General features: G+C 44.9%; 1 protein-coding gene across 1 annotated transcript; it reads right to left on the reverse strand.

The window, feature by feature from the left end:
• Positions 1–238: 238 nt before the first annotated feature.
• Positions 239–17041, reverse strand: SPRYD7 (SPRY domain containing 7). Its single transcript, XM_075919083.2, has 5 exons — positions 16843–17041; positions 12611–12727; positions 9993–10159; positions 4435–4537; positions 239–707 (listed from the first exon to the last, which is right to left on the reverse strand). Exons 1-5 carry the CDS (start codon positions 16946–16948, stop codon positions 610–612), a joined length of 591 nt encoding a protein of 196 aa, XP_075775198.1. The 5' UTR covers positions 16949–17041; the 3' UTR covers positions 239–609.
• Positions 17042–26819: the final 9778 nt, after the last annotated feature.

The raw sequence follows: 26819 nt of genomic DNA on the forward strand, positions 1-26819 counted from the left end.
TGAAAAGCTATGAGATTCATATACATCCAATAGGAATATTAGCTGGTTAACAACTAGAAATGGGTACGTTACATGTTTCAAGAGAAAAAACAAAATCTAGCGCCAATCTTATCATTAGTCATTGTGCAGAACAAGGACACTGCAATCCAAACAGACTGTTAGCACAGTGATCTCTTTTGACAAGACACAACTTCTGAGTGAGAAGGAACTAGAAAAAAAAATCACAACGAGACAACTATTAATCCCAGTAACTTTATGAAAACATACTGTCACATATATGAACTATTTCCTTTATAAAGCTCAAATTGAAACCAAAAGTTCATTTAATACTGTGTCAATTATACCCTTTAATTTCCATTTACATCAAATACAAATCAGAAAAAAACTGCCCCAAAACACTGATTTTCACATCACAAAACAGTTGTCAAAAATCTACCATTTGTAAAACATTTTTCAAGTGCTGCAGTTAACATTTTGGTTCTTCAGACAACAGTCACGAGTACTTTGCTAAAAATACAGATGTGTTTCCTACAGGTAATGTGAAGCTTTACTTAAGATGGCAAAGGCTTTGTAACAGTGTAGGGGTGCAAGTTTTCAGTATGAAGACATTCAGAAGATTTGCTGCTCAAAGAGTATTTTTTCAAACCCTGCTGGAGGAGTGTGATAAAATTCACTGAACTGACAATCCAAGATGGCACTGTCATCAACTATAGGACATAAGCAAAGAGAAAAACAATTAGAGCAGTATTTATTTTGACTATACATTACACCTTATTAGATTATATACATCAATACATTACATATCCACAACAATTGAAGCACAAAAGATATTCTCCAATATGTTATAAACATCCATGCAATAAAGATAAATAAGATCTCCAGGGTTAATCTGTAGAAAAGATCCTAAAATAAAATCAAGCAAGCCAAACTATATTTATTTCCTACAGAATACTTCAATTTTCAAAAGATTTTGCCAAAAGCAGTGAAAGTTTTGTTATTCATTTTACTGAAAGAGCTAATTAGCTTTAAAGCAATTCTTAACTTCTTTGGCCCTCGTTTTCCACTCCACTGCTTTGGAACCCTGAAGATCAAGCACGGTAGTGTTGAGATATGAAAGAGGATGCATCTCCATGGCATGCTCCCATTCCCCTGCTTGATATCAAGCCATCCGCCTAAGGTTATGACATCAGAACCCTGCTTGACTGTTATTTTTAGACACGTGGGTTTTAAAAATAATTCAGTATTTTTCATAACAATAATATTGCCATGCGACTTTCTGCCTAATTCTAGATGGAGGATTAGAGGATTCAAATGGAAATTCTGACATCACTGACGGCAGCAACACTGAAAATGCTGCTTTAGTGAAGCATAATACTGCAGCACTGCTCTTCAGAAAATCAGATCCATTTGATTAATGAGTCTTTCAAAGAAACATTCCTCTAAGCCACCCCCGCATGTGACAGAAGTATATCAATGCTAACACCTGGCTCCCCACTTCTCCCCCTCAAAAAAACCCAAATGCAATATTTTGATCAAGGATTTAGATATCCTGAAGTCAAGATATTTGTTTTTTTTGCACAGCAGCCTGAACTGAGCTAACAAGAGCACAAATACTAGCTTATGTTGTAGTACACTTTAATTGTGCTTGGGATCCAGCTGCTGAATTTAACTTGTGCTTTAAGTTCCCAAACATGACATCATTTACTTTCTGTAGACACCGATAAATTAAATGGTTGAGAGTAAAATCTCCTTTCATATACTCATGAATAAGTAGCTTTAAATTAAGGGGTTTATTACTTGCAACTTATAGCACCAATGTGTCACCTGAATGCAATTTTCAAATCATCAGGTGTTACAGAAATAAACTAATCCATTGTGAAACACAGAAATTCTTGGGAATTTATGTCAGTTCTAGAAGGATGATGACAGGAGAGGGAGTCTGGCAATAAAAAGTCACCTCACACCCACAACCTAAAACCTCAGTGGTGCAGGGTTAGACATGGAGAAAGGAACAAGATTAAAAAAATAAAAAAAAGACCAGAAGCCGAAGTCCCTGCTGCAGAACACAAGCTGTTTATGAAAGCTACCGACTCCTGAGACCTAAATTTTCTCCACTGTAACTCCTCTTCTAAAGTAAAGGGAAGATGAGATGTTAGCTATTAACAAAAGTCTGTTTTCCCACTCTTACCAATATGGTATACAGCAGCCAGAATCTCAATAATGCAATGTTCATAGGAATAAAACTGTGGCAAGTATTTTATTCCTCTGTTTGCAACTATTTGTAATAATGCCACCATATGGTAAATGTAAAACAAGATGACAATATGAAATAATCTTCATTGTAACAGTTTTAAAGGAGATAAATTGGCAACTGAATTTGTAACATTCCAAGCTTCCAAAGCAAATTTAGATTGTTTCCTGTTCAGAAAGCACAACATTAAGAAAGTGTCTAGACAGACACAGAAATGTGCCAACAGTTCATTATGAAATATGAAATGAAATAATAAGCAGGCAAATACTTGGTACTATGGTCCCGTGGTATCTCACAAGTTAAGCAAGTTTGGGACAGATCAGTACTTGGATGAGAGATTTACAAAATATATTAAGTAGTAAAGGTGGGGTTCTGAGTGGTACTCTTCCCTCTCAGTATGGAACCAGTCCCTCAGCAGGGTGGGATAAAGCACTGTGCAAGCAGAGGTGCAGTGGTTCAGATGAGACAATCAGAATTCCTGCATATCTGGGAGCTGCAAAGAGTACTTTGGCATTTTAGTAAGGTAGAGTGTTAACACACATTATGGCCAAATTCCAGTTCACAAAATGAATACATTTTTCCTTAAGCTTCTTAAGCAGATTGCATATGATATTTGTTTCCTGTTCAAAACTGTTCTGGTAATGTATCCTGTCAATGCAGCTGCTATGATTCACTGTAGAGAGGGATGCAGAGGTGAACTGATTTCTATATAACATTTGGTATCAATTTATTACAGCTGTGAAGTATTTTGAGATGGAAGATGTTACCACATTAAAGTTTATATTTCTATAAAAATGAAAAAGTATAAAATGTACATGCAAATCTGACTTAATTCAAATGCTACTGCATTAGTATTGCATAAGCAAGAAGGGGTATACAGGCAGTCCCCGGGTTACATACAAGATAGGGACTGTAGGTTTCTTCTTAAGTTGAATCTGTATGTAAGTCGGAACTGGCGTCCAGATTCAGCCGCTGCTGAAACTGACCGCCAGTTCTGACTTACATACAGAATCAACTTAAGAACCCCAAGCGTCCCCAAGTCAGCTGCTGCTGAAACTGATCAGCAGCTGATTCCAGAAAGCCCGGGGCAGAGCTGCCCGAGCCCCCCCCGCAGCTTTGCAAAACCGCGGGGAAGCCGGCAGCGGAGCAGTCCAGGCGCGCCTGGGCTGCCTCGCTGCCCGAGCCCCCCCGCAGCTTTGCAAAGCCGCGGGGAAGTCGGCAGCGGAGCAGTCCAGGCGCACCTGGGCTGCCTCGCTGCCTGAGCCCCCCCGCAGCTTTGCAAAGCCGCGGGGAAGCCGGCAGCGGAGCAGTCCAGGCGCGCCTGGGCTGCCTCGCTGCCCGAGCCCCCACGCAGTTTTGCAAAGCCGCAGGGAAGCCGGCAGCGGAGCAGTCCAGGCGCGCCTGGGCTGCCTTGCTGCCTGAGCCCCCCCGCAGCTTTGCAAAGCCGCGGGGGGGCTCGGGCAGCGAGGCAGCCCAGGCACGCCTGGACTGCTCCGCTGCCGGCTTCCCCGCGGCTTTGCAAAGCCGCGGAGGCGGGGGGGGGGGGGGGGGGCTCAGGCAGCCCAGGCGCCCCTGGGCTGCCCGAGCCCCTCCGCGGCTTTGCTCTGCGTCTTCCTGGTCTGCAGACCAGGGAGACGCAGAGAAAGCCCCAGAGTACACGGGCGGCAGGACCGCGAGGTCCCGCAGTCCGTGTACTCTGGGGCAGCCCCGTTCGTATCTGCGGATCCGACATAAGTCGGATCCGCGTAAGTCGGGGACTGCCTGTACGTACAAACTTCCCAGAGAAATTCGATTCATACATTTATCTGTGGGTGAGACAGCATAACCCTTGTGTGGCTTTCTTGCTACTAGATGATTTGATAGTTTGATTACATGACATGTTTTAACTGCAGTAAGTCCCTAGCTGTTATCTATGGACCCATTACATGTGGTCCAAAAACAGCCAGGTGATGGTACTCCTTGTTTCTAGCTACTAATCTGTATTGAAAGAAGCAAAATACATACTGATACTTTCCTAATACATTTTTTCCATTTGTTATAATTCCCAGAAGGGTACACTATTCAGTCATGAGTGGGAGGACTGTGAAATGGGTCACATGACTGGGAGTAAGATAGGTGGTTTGAGACAATCTTGCTATTAAGACTGACCACAATGTCAATCTTCGTTTGAAAAGCTAACTTACCATACACTACAGGATAGACAGTCCCTCTGATTCCTGAAGCTGGACAATGCATATTCTTTCCATTTAAATATACATTTAGTTCTACATGGTCATATGTAATACCCTATAGGGCAAACAGAAAATGTTAACATAAGATCATCAAGCTAACACGTGAAAATACTAACAAATATTTATTTTTACAGCTAGGCTAGCTGAACACAATGAACAGTTTCTAACAGGATGACATAAACCATAATCTCCTAAAAGAATTCACTAGACCATTTTTCTGGATGCTTAAAAAGTCAATAATTAAGAATTATATTTGCATTCACAAGCACCCAACGTACTTGCAGTCTTATCCAATCAGAGGATAGCAGCACGACAATCAACTTATTTGATGAACAGCAGCTAACCAACAAAGCTTAAATTGTGAATTTACAGAACTCAGGCCCTTAGCGAAGTACTGCATTTGTTACTTATTATCCTTCAAGTGTTTTAACTTCAGCTTTGCAGACTAAATAGACTGATGATAGAAATGTAGCAGTGTTAGTCTGGTGTAGCTGAAACAAAAAACAGGACTATGTAGCACTTTAAAGACTAACAAGATGGTTTATTAGGTGATGAGCTTTCGTGGGCCAGACCCACTTCCTCAGATCAAATAGTGGAAGAAAATTGTCATAATCATATATACCAAAGGATACAATTATTAAAAAAAAAATAGTGAACACATATGAAAAGGACAAATCAAATTTCAGAACAAAAAGGGGATGGGTGATGGGGGGGGAGGGGGAAGGTAAATGTGTGTGGGAGACAGACCCATAGTCTCCTATAGACAACCACCTAACCTCAAGATGATTCTTACCAACAATCACAGGACATACCACACTATTACCAACCCTGGAACTTTCCCTTGCAACAAACCCCATTGCCAGCTTTGTCCACATATTCACTCTGCTGATACCATTATTGGACCTAACCAAGTGAATTATAAGATCAAGAATACATATTCCTGCTCATCCAGAACTATAATTTATGCTATCATGTGCCGAAAGTGTCCATCTGCTATGTACATTGGACAAATGTCTCAGACACTTTGCCAAAGAATCAATGCCCACAAAACAGATATTAGACAGGATCACAAAGAAAAAACAGTTTCTTGCCATTTCAACCAGAAAGGACATTATCTCAATGACTTGATTACCTGCATCCTGCTTCAAAGACCTTTTAAGACCACACTTGAAAGAGAATCTTCTGAACTGACATTCATGCTTAAATTTGACATTTTACGCCTAAGTTTAAACAAAGACATTAATTATCTTACACATTACAAAGATAGCTTCCCCAATTATCACCTCTAATATCATTAGCTCACAGACATTTACCTCCCCTCCCCATCCCCCTTCTGTTCTGAAATTTGATTTGTCCTTTTCATATGTGTTTACTTTTTTTTTTAAATTGTATCCTTTGCTACCGTATTTTCCGGCGTATAAGACGACTGGGCATATAAGACGACCCCCTAATTTTCCAGTTAAAACATAGGTTTTGGCCTATACTCGCCGTATAAGACTACCCCCCGCTTCCGAGGCAACACCATTTAATAACATCAGATTTGATTTAAATAATTTTAATTAAAATGGTTTTGACTTACCGGTACTTAAAATCCTTCAAAATCCTCACCATGTTCATCCTCTGACATCATAAGTTCATCAATGACATCTTGTGGTACATTTGTAAGACAGTCATCATATGGATCTAATTCCGAATCAGATGGTGTGGCTTCAGCTTTGGCTTCCCCTTCATCTTGCCACAAGAAGTTGTCCTCCATACCATCCAAAGAATTTGATATGCCACACTTCTTGAAAGACTTGATTACTGTTTCTGCATCAATATCATTCTAGGCTTTTATGACAAAGTTACACAAAACATCCAATTGTGGCACACGCATGTTTCCTCCTTTTGTGAATGACTTTTCGCCGCTAACCATCCACTCATTCCACTGTTCTCGAATGCGATCTTTAAATGACTTGTTTAGGCACACATCCAGTGGCTGTACCAATGATGTCAATCCTGCAGGAATAACTGCCGCATCTGTGTTTATTCTTGCCAGCCTTTTCTTTGTGCTGGTAGTTAAATGAGCCCTGAACATATCCCACACCAGTAGGCTACGTTCTTGACGAAGTCCACCTGGTCGCCTACTCCATACATTATCAAGCCATAGCTTTACCCCTTCTTCATCCATCCAGCCTTTTTCATTCACATGTATAAAAACTCCAACAGGGAACTTGATTTTCGGCATTGTTTTTCTTTTAAAAATAATCATTGGTCTTAGTTTGGCGCCATCAGCTGTACATGCTAGTACCACTGTAAAACTGGACTTCTCATGTCCTGTTGTTTTAATTAACACTGTTTTTGCACCTTTTGGATTAACAGTTTTATTTCCAACCATATCAAAATTCATAGGAGTTTCATCCATATTTCCAATCTGACAACGCATAGCCATGTTTCTTGCGCTGTTGTATTACATATCGATGGAAAAGACTTACTTTTCCGTCGAGATCTGCAGGTAATTTTTGTGCAATTTTGGTCTTTTGCCTCAGTACCAGATTATGCCTTTCCAAGAACCTAGTACACCAGGATACAGTGGCCGTAAATCCTTTGCTGTGATCTGGGTTAGATTTGGCCCACTGAAGTGCAAACATACGTATTTTGTTTCGTGTCACTACATAACCATTTTGACGATGCTCATGCACCATGTCTGCTACGTGCTTGTCAAGTTCTGACCAATGTGGGGTACCTCTTCTTAATGCACACTTCTACTTGGCATACTCTTTAATGCATCTTCATTTGCTTTCCAGTCTCGGACCATCTTTTCTGTTACTCCATATTGACTTGCAGCAGCACAGTTATTATGTTCCTTGGCAAAGTTTACAACTTTCAGCTTGAAACTGGCTTCAAATTTCCTTCTTCTTGTTGGAGCCATGATGGGGTCTTTTCTACCACCCACTTACAGAACGTGGCCGTCCCCCCGCCGGGCGCCAAGGGGCGTGGCCGTTCGCCCGCCGGGCGCCAGGGGACGGGGACACTTGCGTGCCCGGGGGCGGCCCTCCCCATAGCCACGCGCCCGGGGCTGGTGCCCCCTCCAAGGGCTGCGTGCCCGGGGCCAGCGCCCCCACCCGCAAGCGCCGCGCGCCCGGGGTTGGCGCTCCCCCCCAAGCGCCGCGCGCCCGGGGCTGGTGCCCCCTCCAAGCGCCGCGCGCCCGGGGCCAGCGCTCCCCCTGCCAAGCGCCGCGCGCCCGGGGCCAGCGCCCCCCCCGCCAAGCGCCGCGCGCCCGGGGCCAGCGCTCCCCCCGCCAAGCGCCGCGCGCCCGGGGCCAGCGCTCCCCCCGCCGGTGCTCACCGTGCGCCATGTGCCCGGGGCCAGCCCCGAGCACCGTGCTGGGGACCAGTATCAGCACAGGTACGTTCTACACCTGGCGTATAAGACGACCCCCGATTTTTGGGGGATGTTTTTTAGTGTAAAAAGTCATCTTATACGCCGGAAAATACGGTATATATGGTTGTGACAATTTTGTTCCACTATTTGATCTGAGGAAGTGGGTCTCACCCACGAAAGCTCATCACCTAATAACCCATCTTGTTAGTCTTTAAAGTGCTACATAGTCCTGTTTTTTGTAAATAGACTGAGTGAGCCTTTAAAAAGAGACTGCAGCACAGAAAGATTCTCTCCCAAGAAAACCAGTTCAGCAGGGGATTTTTTTTAAACTCTAGACAGCTGGCAATAATCTACATGAAGCTCACAAACATCAGGAATTAAAAAGAGAGACTGAAAATTTTGTTATTAGAAACAATATTAATCTTATTACTTTCATGTACTTAAAAATGTCTAACTATGTTAAAGTAGTAACACAGCACAACCCTTAAATATACAGGGTTATTTCAAATATATTTTAGGAGTGAGAGTGAGTATGGCTCATGCAGATTCCCAAGTCCCTTTCATCCATTCAACTGTCTTTCCAATATTTTTTTCTCCATTCCCAGACTAATTTCCTCTCCCTTTTCTAAACTGCATCCGAGCTTGACTAAAAATACACCCCCCTTATCCGAATACCTTTGGAGGAAGATTTGTAGCAAGGTAGCTAGGGCCCCTGTGTCTGACTGCTATCTAAGCACACCCCAACAAAGCACTCTTATGCTCCCTGGGTACAACCTCATCGGGATCTCCAGTACATTCTGGGACATCTTTGACCAGGAAAGCCAACAAGCCTCAAAGAGGTTGAGATAAGTATGGTTACAGCTCTGTTAGGTTTATAGGCAAATACAGCTACCCTAGTAACAGTAGGTAGCAATGAAGCAATATTGTGATGGACTATATAAAACCCATAATGTCACAGTCACTAAGGGGTTATAGGTTGGGATATAAAGTCCCCTTTAATCAGTTAACTGATTAAGCAGGATCCTGGGTGCGGAACAGCCCACAGCCTTCGGGGCTGCTGCCTCTACCAGCCCTGCATGGGACTCCTAGCTACCACCTTGGCCATGGGTGGGCCCAGTGGGGCTGCCTCTGCCTGTGGCTGGCTGCAAGCTGCTCCAAGGAGCTGGTTAACTGTTAGACGGGTTACCCTGGTAAGGTTACCTGTTCACATCACTAGTTAAGGGGCAGACTACTTACCTCCCCACTAGTGGCTAACTGATTTGCAACATATGGAATAAGCTATCCAGGCACAGGACTACTTTGCATCAGCATCAAACTGGCAGGAAGCCACCCTAAGAGCAGGACTAGAAACCTCTTGATGACTGGGGTAGAACTGCTGGGGAAGACCCACTAGCCAAATAGGTAGATATCTTTCCTTATTCACTCCATGAGGTAGAAGGAAGACTGGACTCCCTATAGGCCTGCTGTCAGGCATAGGCGGAAGATAACATAAGGACTGGAGGACATTGGAAGCTGAACTGAGGAAGCACTTAAAGGACCAGTTCTGATGAACAAGAGGGCATGCAAGCCTTCATGTCTACCTCATTTCTCCAAAAATAATGTGAAACTTATGAAGGGAGAAAGAGTCAGGGAGAGGAGAAGTAAGGAATATTTGACTCTGAACAGCATTTTCCTCTATCCATTTATTCTCTAAAAAGTATTGGAAACAAACTCTTTCCAGTTATGCTCCTGCTAGTGATGTGAATTAGAAAAGACAGTGAGGAAGGAGCATGCCTAACTCAGGGCATAAGACCTCATGATCAATACACAACTATATTTTACTACATGATTACAATTCTGAAGGGTTATGTTGCTCAATAATGTTTTTTAGTAAGAAATACTAAAAATATTTTAAAAGCCTATTTTTTTTTTACAAGTGAATAGCTGAATATTACCATCGCATACACTGTATGCATATTAATTTACTTTTCAGGGTTTCAATATCATTCTTGTTTAGCTAGCCTTGAACAAGGGCTCACTGTATTCCCTTTAGCCTCGCATCAGTGCTGACAGCAAATCCTGCTTTGGAAAAATCACCGAAACATCTATTGCTGAGTTAGTCAGACATGGCAACAAATTTACATAAAAAACACCTAAGGAAACTCACCACCACGTCACCCTCCTGTGGCAGGCTGTTTGCAGGCAGCCTGTTCTTCTCCTCATTGTTGTGATAGAGAGCTCCATCATTCCTCATCACTAAACTATGCACATCTCGACCAAGTGGAATTTGATTCAAATTTGCTTTCTGGGTTGCAACTCCAATACCCCAAATCCCTGCAAATATTATGATGATATTATGTAAACACTGTATTTTGTTTCTTTTGAAATCTCAAGTTGAGAGTAAGGGATATATTCTAAGTGCGTGCCATAATGACAGCAGTATCACAAAGGATTTTTTATTTGAAAATCATCAGCAATTATATTCCCTAAACTGAGAGTCTATAAAACAGGGCTATTCAACATGTGGCCCTGCAGTCCATTTGCATTTGGCCTGTGGCACCCTGAGCTGCTTCCCGGGCCGCCTGCTTGCCTCATAGCTGTGGGCTCCAGCAGCAGTGCCTCCCCGTGAGCTAAGTGGCACCACACTGAGACAGGCCGCATTGGCGTGTGAGGGGGAGCTGCTGGCTGGCAGGGAGGGAAGGGGGCAGCAAGAGGCAGTGGTAGAGCACACCTCCCACGTCAGCCATAGCAGCAGCGCTTCCCTGAACGCGGTGGAGCGTGTGCAGGAGCTGCCAGGGCGGCAAGAGGCAGCGGCGGAGCTGGCAGCGAGGCATGTGGCAAGGCAGTGGAAGAGCTGGGCAGCGAGAGACGTGGGCAGGTGGTGGATCCAGGCAGTGAGGCCAGAGTGAGAGAGATCTGTGCTGGGGTTTGGGTAGGGTTACCATATGTCCATTTTTTCCTGGGAATGTCCTTGTTTTTCATGTTAAATCACCATCCAGACAGGTTTTTTAAAAAGCAAAAAAATGTCTGGGATTTTTTGCCCTGCAAAGCGGATTGGGGAGGGGACAGCAGCACATGCCTTCAATGGAACTTTTGGAGCTGTGCTCCCGGACCATTCACAGCCGCTCTGTGCACGGGCCCCAGCACCTGGAGGGAAAAGTGCATGGCTCCGGTGAGACCCAGGGCATTACCCTCCACCCTGCTAGATTTATGTCTCTGGTTCTGCAGGAGGGAAAGGGCACTGGGTTAGAGCTGGAGTTCCTGGTTCTTGCGGAAGGGAGGGGAATTGGGTTAAAGCAGTGGGCTGGGGGGTACCTGGCTCTAGGGGAGGGAAAGGGCATTGGGCTGGAGCAGGGTGGCTAGTGCCTGGCTCTGGGGGAGGGGTGGGTGCATTGGATTAGAGCAGGGAAGCAGGATTCCTGGGTTCCTTTTCTAGCCATGCCACATTCTCTCCTCAGTGCCTTTAACTTCACATTGATTGTACTTATATTTCAGTAAATATTGTATTGGCAGTTTTTGATTGATTTGTTAAAATTGTGAAGCCAAAACAAAAAAGTAGTCAATATAATTGTCTTTTGTTGATATGTGTTTTAGTAGTTAAATTCCTGGACTATCATTGCTCATTAAAAGTTCTGTCATATGGGTGGAAATCAGGCAAATATTGTATTTTATTAGTATCAGCAGAACTGACTTAAATGGGGCCTCCGTGTTGTATAGTCTTGCCTTACTCTTTGTATTCATGCTCATCAGTGTGAAATAATTTATTTGCATATATATGCAACCACACTTACGCTGCGGCTCTCGGCATTTGCTGTGGGTATCATCGTGGCCCCCAGGGCTTCCAAAGATGAGTAGCCCTGCTTTAAAATATCCTTCCCAAACATGCTGTATTTCAGTGTTTTCTGTTTATTAGCCACCAATATAAAAGATAAGGGGTAAGAGTCTTAGCTGCCACTCTAGCCACTCTAGCCATAATAACTGGATCAGAACAGAGTTCTCACTGGAGGAGGTTTACTGGAACTACAGAGGATAACCAAAAGGATGTCTCTGAAGACCCAGTTGCAAGCCTTGGTATGGGTGCATGCTGAATGCAGGGCTACATCATATACAAGCCAGTGATTTCATACAATGCAGCAGGTTATAGGGCAGCCTGGGCTGTCTAATTTACTCTGGAGATGCTTCAACCCTAGAAGCAGCCCAGAATTGAGAGGACAAGAAGGTGTCTTTAAAACCACATTAAGCCCATCGCCCTGAGTTGTGTGTTCTGTGCTGTGTCTTTAAGTACAGAATAATTCCCACAATGGCCAATGGGAAGCTAAAGGAGAAGAACCTGGATACGTACTAAAACATCAAATAAATGTAGACAGCTAGCAGCAAACATTATTGGAGAAAAAGTGCAAAACCTATACACATTATTCTACATGCTCATTGTTCGATATCAACAATAATGAATTTAGCAGAAAATAGCTTTAAATTATTTGAATTGCTAAAATATATATACAAGGGTGTTCTGCGGATCTGGGTATTTCAATTAATATTGATTTTAAGAAATCAAAGCAGCCAAATAGAAAAAAAATGACACATCTTTCTTAGAAGATGACAATTTAGCTTCCTACAAAAGTTTGCTTTTTGTAAAGTGTGTTATTTCTCATTGTAGTGTGTTATTTCTCATTGTAGTAGTCCAAAGATGAAGCGCATTTAGTTACCAAAGATTCAGATGCTTTGCCTATTTGTAATCAAATCTCAAATACAAGCCTAAAGTTGAAAATGATATTGCTAACTAACCTGTGGATTGGATTTTAAACTCAAAATAACTCTTGTTCTGATGCAAGGGTGCATTGGCTAAGCAACCTCCTGTGCCACATATTCTTCGGCCATTTTTGACAATGACGACATCTGTTCCTGCACACAAAAATAATACACAAACTTCAAAACACTTTTTTTTTAATTTTGGAGACATCCACTAAAACCCCTAAACAACAAACATATTTTTGCTTTCAATGCCAAGCAAGAGCTCCATTAGTTTATGAGAATTTGTTTGTGCAGTGCTATCAAAGAAAGAAAAGATGGTGTTTATAGTCTAGTTCATCTTTCATCTATTTAAAATCTATGTTCTTTAATTTCTCCTCTTAGGCATTAAGGCAACATGTTGATCACATTTCTTCAAAAACCCCAACAGCATAGATTGCTATATCATTTAATTAGAAAGACATTCATTATGAGAAAGGGAATTCAGGGCTTAGGCTTTTCTCTAAACCATCTCTTTTCCTTGGTCTGGAACTGAAGGACAGACACATGCAATACAAGGCCTTTCATGAGTTGTGGTAATCAAGAATTAATCAATAAGCAAGATTATTTTTAAGGGTTTTGTTGCGAGGTTCCTTTATAAAGATACCTGTCAGCACACAGAACATAACATTGAACTCTTCATTCCATACTGTTCCATGAAAGACTTTAGCTAGAAAACTCTAATAAGCATTTGTTACTGTAGCCAGAGACAAGATTCAGTCCTCAAAAGACAGTCCAATAATTTTTTTTAAAGAGGTCTGGATGTTTTGTAGTCAATAGAATTTTTAAAATGTTTGTTTGGTAAGGAGCAGGCCTTTCTAAATTAGTTTGTTGCAATGCCCTTTACGTAGGAAAGCTTTTGAAACTAAAACTACAGCAGAATATTGCTGCTGGTTATTTAGCAACATTTTCATGATATCACACTACACTAGTGATAGAAATGTAGCCGTGTTAATCTGGTGTAGCTGAAACAACACTAGTACACCAGAGACTATGGAATTCCAATTAGTTTCTATATGGAACACTCTGGCTGCGTCTAGACTGGCAAGTTTTTTCGCAAAAGTGGCCGCTTTTGCGGAAAAACTTGCCAGCTGTCTACACTGGCCGCTTGAATGTGTGCAAGAACATATAATGTAAGATTGTCAGTGTTCTTGCGCAAATACTATGCTGCTCCCGTTCGGCCAGTGTAGACATCTAAAAACTGTTTTGCGCAAAAAAGCCCCAATGGCGAAAATGGCGATCGGGCCTTTCGTGCGCAAAACTGCGTCTAGATTGGCATGGACGCTTTTCCGCAAAAAGTGCTTTTGCACAAAAGTGTCCGTGTCAATCTAGACGCTTTTTTCCGCAAACGCTTTTAACGGAAAAACGCCAGTCTAGACGTAGCCACTGTGTGGTTTTTACTTACACTGTGATCCTTAAAGGTTATTTTTGTGCCACACTCTCATAACTGGACTGCAAGCTTTTTGGGAGAGGATGGTCATCATATATATAGTAGCCCATTGTCTGTGCATCTGTAACGCTGACATACATGGCCATGCCCCCTGGCCGTGTACGTCGGCGCCCCGCCCCCCTTCCCCTCCTTCCATGGCCATTCGGCCAGCCCCACAGCTCCCCGGACACCCCCCCCCCCCACCAGCGCTGCTTACCTCCCCCCTTCCTGCACTCCAGCCCCACAGTCCCCAAGGGGGGTGGGAAGCAGAGCTGGGGGTGGGGGGGGTCAAGGGATGTGAGGCTGGAGTGGAGGATAGGGGGGCCCGGAGGAAGGGAAGTAGTGCTGGCGGTGGGATGTCCGGGGGCTGGGGGGGAGGAGGGGGCGGGAAGCAGACCTGGCTGGGGGGAGGGGGGGGGGGAGTGCAGCACGAACCCCAAATGGCTGCTTGCGGCGCAGGAGCTCCGCTCAGCTGGGCCCGGCGGGAGAGCTGCTCAGCTGGGCCCAGCTACTATATATATGATGACCATCCTCTCCCAAAAAGCTTGCAGTCCAGTTATGAGAGTGTGGCACAAAAATAACCTTTAAGGATCACAGTGTAAGTAAAAACCACACAGTGGCTACGTCTAGACTGGCGCTCTTCCGTTAAAAGCGTCCAGACTGCGCCCAGCTGAGCGGCGCAGTGTGCCATGGAGGGAGGGGAAGGGGGGGCGGGGCGCCATGCAGGGAGGGGAAGGGGGGTGGAGCTGGCTGGAAGGGGGGCGGGAAGCAGAGCTGGGGGGATCCCGGAGGAAGGGAAGTAGCGCTGGCGGGGGAGAGGTGGGAGGTGTCCATGGGGCCAGGGGGCTGGCTGGCAGGAAGAGGGGGCGAGAAGCAGAGCTGGGGGGAATCAGGGGCCGTGGGGCTGGATGGGACGAGGGGGGCGGGAAGCAGACCTGTCGGGGGGGGAGGGTGCAGCCACTGGCTGCAGCCGGAACCCAAACGGCCGCTTGCCGCTGCTTGCTCCCCTGCCGCGGCCCAACTGAGTGGCGCTGGTGCTGCGCCGCTCAGCTGAGCCCCGGTGGGACAGGAAGGGGGGCGGGGCGGTGACATACATGGCCTTGGGGCGGGGCCGTGTACGTCACTGCCCCCTTCCTCTCCCGCTGTGGCACTCAGCTGAGTGGTGCGCCCCTCAGCCGGTCCGCCAGGGGAGCCAGCGGCGCAAGGGGCTGTTTGGGCTCCCCTGGGGTGGGAGGGCGGTGACGTACATGGCCCCGCCCCTGGCTGTGTATGTCACCACCCCCCTCCCTCCTTCCCTCCCTTGCAGCAGCCCAGCTGAGCAGGCAGCACTCAGCCAAGTGCCACGGCAGGAGGGAAGGGGAAGGGGTGAGACGGAGGGGAGAGAGAGGGAAGAGAAGGAGAAGAGAAAGGGAGAGTGAGAGGCAGGAGGGCGAGAAGAGAAAGAAAGAGACAGAAGAGAAAGAAAGAGACGGGGAGAGAGAGGCAGGAGGCGGAGGAGAGCTGAGAGAGACAGGGAGAGGCAGTAGGAGGAGAGGGGGAGAGAGAGAGAGAGAGAGACAGAGCAAGAGAGGTCAGGAAAGAAGACCTGAAAATCCGGTCTTATGACGGGCTAATTGGCTAGTTTGTCATATATTCGTATAATGCCTAACATAATGGGGCCCAATCTAGCTGAGGCCTGTAGGTGCTACAGCAATATCAATGTCAAATAATAATAAATATTCAAGCTGAATAGCCTCAGATAAGCACTTCTGAGAAGAGGGCGTACAAAGGAAGCAAGCAAAGGAATCAGCGGAATTTGCTGCCTTGTTGATCTGACAGACCCTGAGTTTGGTCACCTTTGTGGCATACCGTAAAATCTAACTCTTCAGTCAAGTGTCGTCTTTCATGGGCAGTCTTGCAGCACCTTAGAGCCTAACAAAAATGTAGATGGTCTTTAATGGGGCAGCTGAGTGAGGAAGGCCCTCATAAAACTTCAGGACCAGACTTCAAAGAGAAACTGCTGAGCTACAGTTCATTTTTAAGTTTGACACAATCAACTCTGGATTAAACAAAGACTGTGAATGGCTTGCTAACTACAAAAGCAGCTTCTATTCTCTTGGAATTCACACCTCCAGATCAGCTGCTAGAAGTGGGCCTCATCCTCCTTGATTGGATCCACCTGGTCATCTCCAGCCTGATCCTGGCCTGCATATTTATTCCTGCCTCTGGATATTTCCACTACATGCATCTGACGAAGTGGGTCTTTGCCCACGAAAGCTTATGCTCCAACACTTCAGTTAGTCTATAAGGTGCCACAGGACTCCTGTCGCTTTTGAAGGCCCTCATAGGAATTCTAAATACCATTTTCTGGCCCGGTTAACGATCACTATGATGTATGTTTTTTTAAAACGCTGTCTTGTGCATGAAACCAAAGACACGGGCTAGGCACAATATCCTCACTAAAAAGTGAAATGAACGGCAAGGTTTAAAGCGCCATCACGTGTCTTTAGTTTACTAGCGAAGCGCCGCAACCCCGCAATTGGTAATCGTGGCTCTCAGTGCCCCCAACCACTGACTAGTCACCCCCCCCCCTCGCAAAACTCAACCCTGGCGAGACAAACCGCACAAGGCGGCGGCGCTTGGTGCTCCCTGAGCCGCCGCGGTGGGGCAGCGGGGCGATAGCGGGGCTCAGTTCAACCGGAGGCAGAGAACACAGGATGAGTCCCGCACCCGGGGCTGGGGGGCCAAGCGCCGGCTCTGAGTGAAACAGCCCGAGAACCGCACGCGGGGGACCGGCCCCGGCGCCCCCGGGCCCCCTTACCCATGTGCTGCGTGTCCAGCTGCACCGCGGGCATCTCCTTCAGCGGGATGTGCCCGGCGCCGCCGTCCCCGCACCAGCGCAGGCAGCAGAACACCGAGGCCGCCATCGCTCCCCGGGGCCGCGCAGTGGCAGGGCCGGGCCGGGGGCGGCCAGTACTGGGCGCAGGGAGGGCGGCGCCGCGCCTCCTGCAGGCTGGGAGGACTCCGCGCGCGCGAGGCTGGGGGAATGATGCCCCCCCCCCCCCAGGACCCGCCCTGAGGGGAGCCAGATCCCGCCCCGCCGAAGCGCTGGGCGCAGACTCACGTCACCCACCCCCACCCCGAAGAGTCGGAGGGGCCGAGGCGCAGGGGGAGGGGCCTGGCTGGTCCAGCTCAGTTCGCAGGCCCCGGCGGGCACAGGACGGAGCCTTTGACCCAGTGGAGGGGGGCTCGGTCAGTCCGCTGCCCCGGGCGTGTGGGGCACAGGGCGCCTTGCAGCGGCCCCCTGGCACCGCCATGGCCCGGGGCCCGGCCCGCAGAGCAATTGCGCCTCGCGATTTCTGCCAGGGACGGGCGAGCTAGGGCGCGACCGGAGCGTGGCCAACCCTCTGCGAGCTGCAAACGGAACAGCCGTGCCCCGCCCCTGGCCTGCCTCTTCCCCCGCGGCTCCCCCCCCTGCTCACGCCTCTCGCCCCATCGCTAGCTCTCCGCATCACCTCCCGCCGCCCGCTTCTCCCGGGACTCACCTGCTGCCTGTGGAGCCAGGAGCAGACACGGAGCCTGCCCAGTCCGGCGGAAAGAGGTGCGAGGGGCCGGTCTCTATAGCGAGGGGCAAAGTTGGGGCAATTGGAGCATGGTGGGACTGGCAGAAGGGGCCACGGACCCGAGCCTTCTCTGCCCTTCTCTCCTGGGTAGCGTAGCAGCACCTACCTCTTGGTCCAGAAGCCTGCCATTGCTCTCTGTCAGGCGTCAACGGAGCCGCTTCTCCATGTGGGTCCAGCCACAGTTGCTGCTCTTTCCCTCCTCCCCTTCCCCCCCAGTGGCACAGACCAGTTACTGCAACCAACCTGGGCAATGCTATGATACCTACTAAGATGGGCTAATCAAATCTCATGCTACAGAGCAGCAGGGCTCAGGAAGAAATGTCTCTGCAAACGTATAGAATTGCACCATTGGCCAAATGAGATATTTTTCACCCCTCAAAGGAATTGGCCTGAGCTGCAAAAAGATCTGATCTACCATTACAATGTCCAGGTAATATCCTATGTAATTTTACTGATCATGAGCACTAGAAGTCTTTAATGACTCTAAGGCTGTGTATACATTGGCAAGATTTTGCGCAAAAGCGGCCACTTTTGTGCAATATCTTGCCACCTGGCTGCACTGGCCGTGAGTACTTGTGCAAGAACACTGATGTTCTAATGTATACAAATCAGTGCTTCTTGTGCAAATACTCTGACGCTCCTGCTCAGGGATAAGCCCTCTTGCGCAACTGTTCTTGCGCAAGAGGCAAGTGTAGACAGGCAACATCGTTGTCTTGCGCAAGAAAGCCCGATGTTTAAAATGGCCATCGGAGCTTTCTTGTGCAAGAGAGCGTCTACACTGGCACGGATGCTCTTGCGCAAAAGCACATATTTTGCACACAGGCACATGCCAGTGTAGATGCTCTCTTACTCAAGTACTCTAATGCAAAAACTCTTGCATTAAAGAGTATTTGCGCAAAATCTTGCCAATATAGACGTAGCCTAAGAATCTAAAGTTGCCAGCAATACCTCATCTATTAATTTCTTGCTCATTCATTTCCTTGTCTTCCTCCACTGTGACCCCTTCATAAAGACTTATCTCTCATTTGTAGTCTACCAACTTACTATGCTTTTATTCAAATCCTTCCTTATGGCTCACTTCTGCTATGCCCACAAGAAATCACTCAAGAATCATTATTACTTAAACAAAAATAAAAACTTTGAATTGAATACTCTAGAAATACATATACACATAATCTTATTAGCTTCACAGTCATGCTGGAAGGGCATAACAAGTGGGGTGGCACATGTATCAGTTTTGAGACCAGGTCTGTATCAATTATCAACAAGAGAACACTTAAAGTTTTCAGATGATACCAAGTTTTGGAGGATAGAGTTATAATTCAAAAAGATCTGGACAAACTGGAAAAATGGTCTAAGGTAAATAGAATTAAATGTAATAAGAACAAATGCAAAATATTCAGGAACAATCAGTTTGATGTATACAAAATGGGAAATGACTGTTTAGGAAGGAGTACTGTGAAAAGGGATCTAGGGGCGTCATAATGGACCACAAGGTAAATATGAGCCTAGAGTGCGACAGTATTGAAAAAAAAAAAGCAAACGTTGTTCCGAGATGTATTAACAGGAGTGTTGTAAACAAGACTCAAAAGTAATTTTGCTCCACTTTGTGCAGATTAGGCTTCAACTGGAGTATTGTGCCCAGTTCTGGGCACTGCATTTCAAGAAAGATGTGGACAAATTGGAGAAGGTCCAGAGAAGAGAACAAAAATGACTAAAGGTCTAGAAAACATGACCCATAAGGGAAGATTGAAATAACTTTGTTTGTTTAGCCTGGAAAAGAGAAGACTGAGAAGGGGACATGAAAATAGCTTTCAAGTATTTCAATAGTACTCCCTCCTCTAAGGAGGAGGGAGAAAAATTATTCTCAATTTCTGATGACAAGAGAAGAAGCCATGGTCTTCAATTGCAACAAGGGAGGTTCAGGTTAAACATTAGGAAAACTACGTCTATACTGCACTCTTCTTGTGCAAAGCCTATGCAAATGAAGCACAGATTAGCATATTGCAGCACTTAATTTGCATAATTAATCGGGGCATTTTTTTTGGTGCAAAAAGGAGCTGTGTAGACTGCTCCTTTTTGCACAAAACCCACCTCTTGGGCAAGAGCTGTTCTTTCTGAAAAAATGAGGAAAAACAGCTCTTGCGCAAGAGGGAGTTTTTGTGTAAAAAGGAGCTGTCTATACAGCTCCTTTTTACACGAAAACCTCTTGCATAAAAACGGCCCCTAATTAATTATGCAAATGAAGCACTACAATATGTTTATTTGCATAGGCTTTTGCGCAAGAAGAGTGCAGTATAGATGTAGCCGTAGGGTGATTAAGCACTGGAACAAATTGCATAGGAAGGTTGTTAAATTTCTATAACTGGAGATTTTTAAGAACAGGTTAGACAGACACTTGTCAGGAATGGTCTAGAGATGGTGCTTAGTCCTGCCATAAGTGCTGGGTATTTGACTTGATGGCCTCTTGAGGTTCCTTCCAGTTCCATGATTCTATAGTCCTTGTCCTAACCCATCAATTTTTTCCATACTTCTTGTTGTCTTCTTTGCAATCTTTACTACATCTAAAATTAGATTGTAAATTATTTTAGGCTAAGCCAGTCTTACTCTTTGTCCTGTAATGTGAATTGTACATGCTTGGGCACTGTAGAAATATTTTTTTCTTGTATTCTAAGTGGATAGGTTGCCATGAAATTGTAAGAAATATTCATTTCAGAAACTATTTTTCTTTTTTGAGGGAAGTAAAAATTTGAAGAATAATCTACCATAAATGTGCCCCTTTCCCTAACAATTGACGAATAATGCCTAAGTTTCTTGTTCATTTGTAACATTGCACTCCTCAAGTCAAACATAATCACAGTGATGACTACTTTTAAAAATGCTCCACAAGTCTAACAACTTCAGTGACACATGCCAAGAACTTGATCGTTGATAGGACAACAATGTACAGCATGTGTTTCATATTTTAAAATCATGTTCAGGATCCTCTCTAGTATTTTTAATATATATTTTGGCAGAGGGTAGACATGTCAATTATCTTTTCACAACATTGTATTGGGCCATGTGAAAATGGAATCCTATTTGGAAATTCACTGGTCAGTTATTCAATGTTCAGCATAATCAGAACCACATTTCTCTTCTTTTTTTATTAGAAAACTTTTAAAAAACATCGGAGTCCTCTAAAGAGAAAGTGTTCTAGGATCTAGCTAGTCGGTGGACATGTTTTCAATCTGCATGGGTCATGTGTTTTTTTCTGTATTCCCTGTTAGTTTGCATTTTTTCTACTGGTTTTTCTCTTTCCCTACATTAGCAATTTGGGCCCATCTACATAACAGAAAGCTGATGGAAAATCAAGTTACAATATAATAGCACAAAACATTGTTAAAACATGGATCAGTCTTGTACTGTAGATCAAACAGGATCGAACCAATGTTCTCAATCTGTTTTAGTTAATGTTCTCAATCTGGCCAAAGACTCGGTGGTCACTAGCCCAGCATTTGCTGAGAAAAGAGTGTTCTATCCTCTGTTGTACCATAACATATGAATACTGAGACCTTGATTTAGTTGGGGTAGGTGTGGGCCTCTAGAGACAAAAAGCCAAAATGTCACAGTAGACTGATACCTACAACTGCTCCACCAAGGGGCTGGATATACATCTAGCTTCATGATGATCATAGGCAGATCAACCACACAGTGGCTGTCTACACATTGGCTAGATTTTGCGCAAAAGCAAAATCTTGCCAGCTGTCTAAACTGGCCACGAGTTCTTGTGCAAGAACACTAACGATCTAATGTATGATCATCAGTGTTCTTGCGCAAGAACTCTGATGCTCCCGCTCGGGAAAAAGCCCTCTTGCACAAATGTTCCTGCGCAAGAGGCCAGTGTAGACAGGGACAGAAATTTTTTGCGGAAGAAAGCCCCGATGGCGAAAATGGCCGCCGGAGCTTTCTTGCACAAGACAGCATCTACACTGGGCACGGGATGCTCTTGCGCAAAAGCACATGCCATTGTAGATGCTCTCTTGTGCAAATACTTTAACGCAAGAACTCTTGCATGAAAAGTATTTGCGCAAGAGAGTGCCAGTCTAGACGCAGCCAGTGTGCGTATTTCACTAGAGTGGAAATAGTATAAAGCAGGACACTCAGTCTAAAATGGCAGATGATAATATAATATTAAAAATATGTAACCCACACACCTAGTGAGGGGTGATTTACTGTACAGTGTAGTGGCACTTGAACCACTTACAGAATGCTGAGAGCCAGTTGGCTTTACAGTTCAAGCTGTAGAGGCTCCCCCACTAAGCTCTGGGAGTCCAGGGTTCAAATCTGCTCTGTTGGTGGCTAAAAATACATAGGGGCCAGATTATATGCTGTACTTTTGCACTTCCCATATAGCTGTTACAAGGGCCAGTGTGGCATAAGTTAGAACAGTTCTTTGATAGCCCAGAATAACTAATGTGTCCAGGCACACCCCATCCCAATCCAGCCACTCCTAACTGCATGCATGAAGAAACTTTTATCTCTCAGCCACAGAGGTTTGTCCAGTGAAAGATTTTACCACTCCTTACTTGTTTCTCTGCATGCAAGAAAATAGCTTAGACCTGCATACCACCCTGTGCCACACCTGCCCTGGGATATTTGCCAGTCCATTCTGTGAGGTGATGTAAAAAGACCTTAGCGGAGTACATAACCTACACTACATTATTTTATGAAGGCAAAAATGTTTCCTTAAGATAAACAGATCAAATGTTTCTTAAACCAAACAGAATGGGTGCTCAATTAATTGCTTTTTAGTAATTTAGTTCAGCTTTTGTGAATGCATTTCCCCAGAGTTTGTCCCCTATAGTCAATTTTAGTTCTAGGAACTTTGGGCCTCATTTGCTTCTTGCATAATTTTTTCACTGCTAAACTCTGTTAACTTCAGTAGGGTTTCTTTTAATTTACAAAAGTCTAACTGAAAAGAGAATCACTCAAATTAATAGACAGTATAGACAGCTGCATGTAGTTTGTGAAAAGGAATTGTCTGTTATACCTGTTACAGGCAGTCCCCGAGTTACGCAGATCCGACTTATGTCGGATCCGCAGTTACGAACGGGGCCCTCCCTCTCCCTGGTCTCCAGCAGACCAGGGAGAGGAAGCAAAGTGGCGTCTGGGCTGTCCGCTGCCTGCGTGCTCCGCCGCTTTGCTCTGCTTTGCTCTGCTTTGCTCCCCGTCCCCCTGGTCTGCAGACCAGGGGGACGGGGAGCAAAGCGGCGGAACACGCGGGCAGCGGACAGCCCAGATGCGTCATGATTATGAGGGTTAGCCAGCAGCCTGGGGATTAAGGGGTTAACTACACCTAGCCAGCTGGAGTGACCAATAGGAATGTAGGTGGGACTTTTCAAACTGGGACAAAGGAATTTGGGTTTTCTTCCTTTCTCCTTTTTGTCTCTCGGGGAGAGTTCTCTGCAGCTACAGAGAGGGACAAGCATGTCTCTCTCTCTCTCCAAGACACCATTCTTCATTTTCTGTAAGTAGGGTAAAGTTTAGGTAGTTTCGTTAGGTTTTATTGTTTTAAGGATTGGGTATGAGATCTGAGATCTGGCACTGCTTAAAGATGTTTTGGCTTTTCTTTGTAACTAAGTTCTAGACCCATGGAGTTTCTCCATGAGTATATTTTGTTACCCTCCTATCTAGTCATTATGCTTGCAACAGGAATATTGTTGTAATAATAAAAGGTCTTTCTTTTCTTTTTATTAACCTGGCAGTGGTTAATGGTGTGCCCTGATTTTTGTTTTAGGGGTAAGATTTCCCAAATGATCTTTCCCCTGATTTCTTTATCAACATTTGGGTGGTGGCAGTGGAAGTTTTATTCCCAAGATCTAGGTTTTTAAGATCTTGGGGGGAAGTTTTATACCAAAGCCTGGTAGATAAGGCTTTGGGGTACACTTGCTGGCCCCCACTTCTGCATTTATCATGCCAGAGTGGGGAAGGAGCCATGTCCTGAATCAGGACGCCTGGGGCAGAGTAGCCTGGGTGCTGCTAGGTTGGTCCAGTAGCGCCGAGGAGCGGCGGCGCTACTGGACCAACCCAGCAGCACCCCAGCTGCTCTGCCCCAGGCGTCCCCAAGTCAGCCGCTGCTGAAACTGACCAGCGGCTGACTACAGGAAGCCCCTGCCCCGGGCTTCCTGGAATCAGCCGCTGATCAGTTTCAGCAGCAGCTGACTTGGGGGTGCCTGGGGTTCTTAAGTTGAATCTGTATGTAAGTCAGAACTGGCGTCCAGATTCAGCCGCTGTTGAAACTGATCAGTTTCAGCAGCGGCTGAATCTGGACGCCAGTTCCGACTTACATACAGATTCAACTTAAGAACAAACCTACAGTCCCTATCTTGTACGTAACCCGGGGACTGCCTGTACTTTATTAAAAAATGGATGCCAACATTTTGGGACCAGTTTTGTTTCCATTTAAGTGGCAAAACTTGCAATAATCAGTGGTAGCTGGATTAAGTCCATTGTAGCGGAGATAACTTGGCACAGACAATGCAGCTTTAGTGAAATCTAAATTACAGTAGACATTTTGTACTTATATCTGGTTCTATCTTAGACTTCTTTGGAAATGCTTCAAGAGATAGAGGACCTGATCCAAAGCCCACTGAAGCCAATGGAAATAAAATAGTTTACTTCAGTGGGCTTTGGATTAGGCCCATATTTAAGTAGTGTAGCAAAAAATACAGATTTAGAGCTTTTGAACAGGCAGTGCCTAGCACAGTGGGATTTCGGTCCATGAACGCGGTTCCTAGGTATCACAATACAAAAAACAGTAATAGTAAATAAGAACAACTACATAGTTGTAGCTCATAACCTACAGATAGTGAAGGTATTTTTAACATCCACAGCAGCATCTTCAACAGCAATAAAAAAATTTTTGTAGTGAACAATTGATCCACAGTGTTTTACAGACTGGAACTTTTCTTTTAAAGCTATATTTAACTCCAAAGCAAAACTTGGGGGAAATTGTGGTTCTTCATGATTTTCAGTCGACGTGTCATTGCATGGCTTTTCACCTTAGGTGTGTCTGTACTACAGAGGTTTTTTTTGGAAAAACCGCTGTTTTTCTGGAAAAACTTCAATTATGTCCACACTGCAATTGTGTTCTTTAAAAAGTAAATTGAAAGAACAATGGGGTTTTTCCAGCAGTGGTAATCCTCTTTCTCCGAGGAAGAAGCCTTTTTCCTAAAGAGCTTTTTTGGAAAAAGGTGCGTATGGACAGGGAAGAGGGAGTTCTTTTGAAAGAAAAGGAAAGAGGAAAAAGCACAAGTGCCCTGGTGGCCACTCTGTCTACAGTAATCACAGCTTAAATGCGAGATAACATACATTCAGTGTGGATGCTATCTTTCAAAAAAGTAGATCACTTTTTTGATGCACTTTGGCAGTGTGGACACTCTCTTTCGGAAGAAGTTTTTTCTGAAGATCTCTTCCAGAAAAGCTTCTTCTGAAAGAAGCCTGCAGTCTACATGTAGCCATTGAAAGAGTCTTTGCCATTTTTTGCACTGCATATTGTGATGCAACTAATGAAACTCATGGTACAACACAATGTTACATATCAACTTTTTAAAAAGTGAGTATTTAAACAAAGTTTATAAAGGAAATACACATTGCACAAATTAGCTAACGGGGCCTGATCAGATGTGCCAGTCACACCCAGCTCCTTGGTTAAAGTATGAAGTGAAATTTAATCTAGCTCAAAACTGCCTAAAACAACTAGATTTTTTAAGAGCAGCTCTCTATATTTTCTGGACATAACAGCATAATCTATAAGGCTACGTCTACACTGGCCCCTCTTCCGTAAGGGGCATGTAAATTTCAGCAGTCGTCGTAGGGAAATCCGCGGGGGATTTAAATATCCCCCGCGGCATTTAAATAAAAATATCCGCCGCTTTTTTCCGGCTTTTAAAAAAGCCGGAAAAGAGCGTCTAGACTGGCCCCGATCCTCCGGAAAAAGTGCCCTTTTCCGGAGGCTCTTATTCTTACTTTTGAAGTAAGAATAAGAGCCTCCGGAAAAGGGCACTTTTTCCGGAGGATCGGGGCCAGTCTAGACGCTCTTTTCCGGCTTTTTTAAAAGCCGGAAAAAAGCGGCGGACATTTTTATTTAAATGCCGCGGGGGATATTTAAATCCCCCGCGGATTTCCCTACGACGACTGCTGAAATTTACATGCCCCTTACGGAAGAGGGGCCAGTGTAGACGTAGCCTAAAAGTTTAGGATCGTGGATTAACTGCCTTAAAATACAACTATTTTGCAAGTTAGGATTGTTTATGAATTCATAAGAAGCAACTACTAGGAAATGTGAGTGTTTGTTTATTTGTGCAGAGACCTATATTCTCATTGATAAGCAGTTACTCACACAATTAGTTCCACTGAACTCACTGAAGGTGCATCTACACAGCAGCCTTATCTCGAGATAAGCTACGCAATTTGTGCTACGCAAATTGCGTAGCTTATTTCAATGTTATTTCAAAATAGCTTATCTACACAGTACCAAATTTCAAAATAAAGTGCTATTTTGATAAATCCCTTAAACCTCCTGGGATGAGGGTTACAGGGATGCTGGAATTGCATGCCCATTATTTCAAAATATATTCAAAATAAAGGGCGCGTTTAAAGATGCAGAATTGATATTTTGGGATACTTCTGGTATCCCGAAATAGCCCACTGTCTAGACGTAGCTTGAGAGTATTTATTAAAATATATTGTGTTTTGAGGGCACATTGCAAACTTTTAAATGTCAAAAATATATTGAATAAACCTTAAAACACAGGCTAAAAAACCTTTCTAACCTTGAAGTGACATCCATCCCATTTGCCCTTTTATGTGTTGAATGAAATCTTATTATGGGTTGAGTTAAAACCTGTTGAAATTTGTAGGTGTGAACTCACCCTTCAATTGACATAACCTTAAACATACACCATATCTAAGGCTATGTCTACATTGCAATCTCACCATTAAAACTTTTGTTACTCAGGGGTGAATGCCTCCCCCTGCTGAATTATAAAAAGTGCCAATGTGGACACTGCTTTGTAAGCAGGAGATGCTCTCCCCCAACAAAGCTACTGCCCCTCATTGGATTTGGCTGTATTTTGTCATAAGAAGAGTTCTCTTCTGGTGACCAAGAATGGCAACACCACATATCTTGCAA

The sequence above is a fragment of the Pelodiscus sinensis genome, chromosome 1 (assembly GCF_052426305.1).
Source record: "Pelodiscus sinensis isolate ZL-2025 chromosome 1, ASM5242630v1, whole genome shotgun sequence".
NCBI lineage: Eukaryota > Metazoa > Chordata > Testudines > Trionychidae > Pelodiscus > Pelodiscus sinensis.

Bases quoted from the DNA above. Each gene is read 5' to 3' on its own strand.
- SPRYD7 (XM_075919083.2), bottom strand. From the start codon at position 16,948: ATGGCGGCCTCGGTGTTCTGCTGCCTGCGCTGGTGCGGGGACGGCGGC. The intron at 10,160-12,610 runs GTTAGTTAGCAA...TAATATTTGCAG, and splicing joins GTTTAAAATCCAATCCACAG to GGATTTGGGGTATTGGAGTT. The intron at 4,538-9,992 runs GTGAGTTTCCTT...TTTGCCCTATAG, and splicing joins CACAGGAGGGTGACGTGGTG to GGTATTACATATGACCATGT.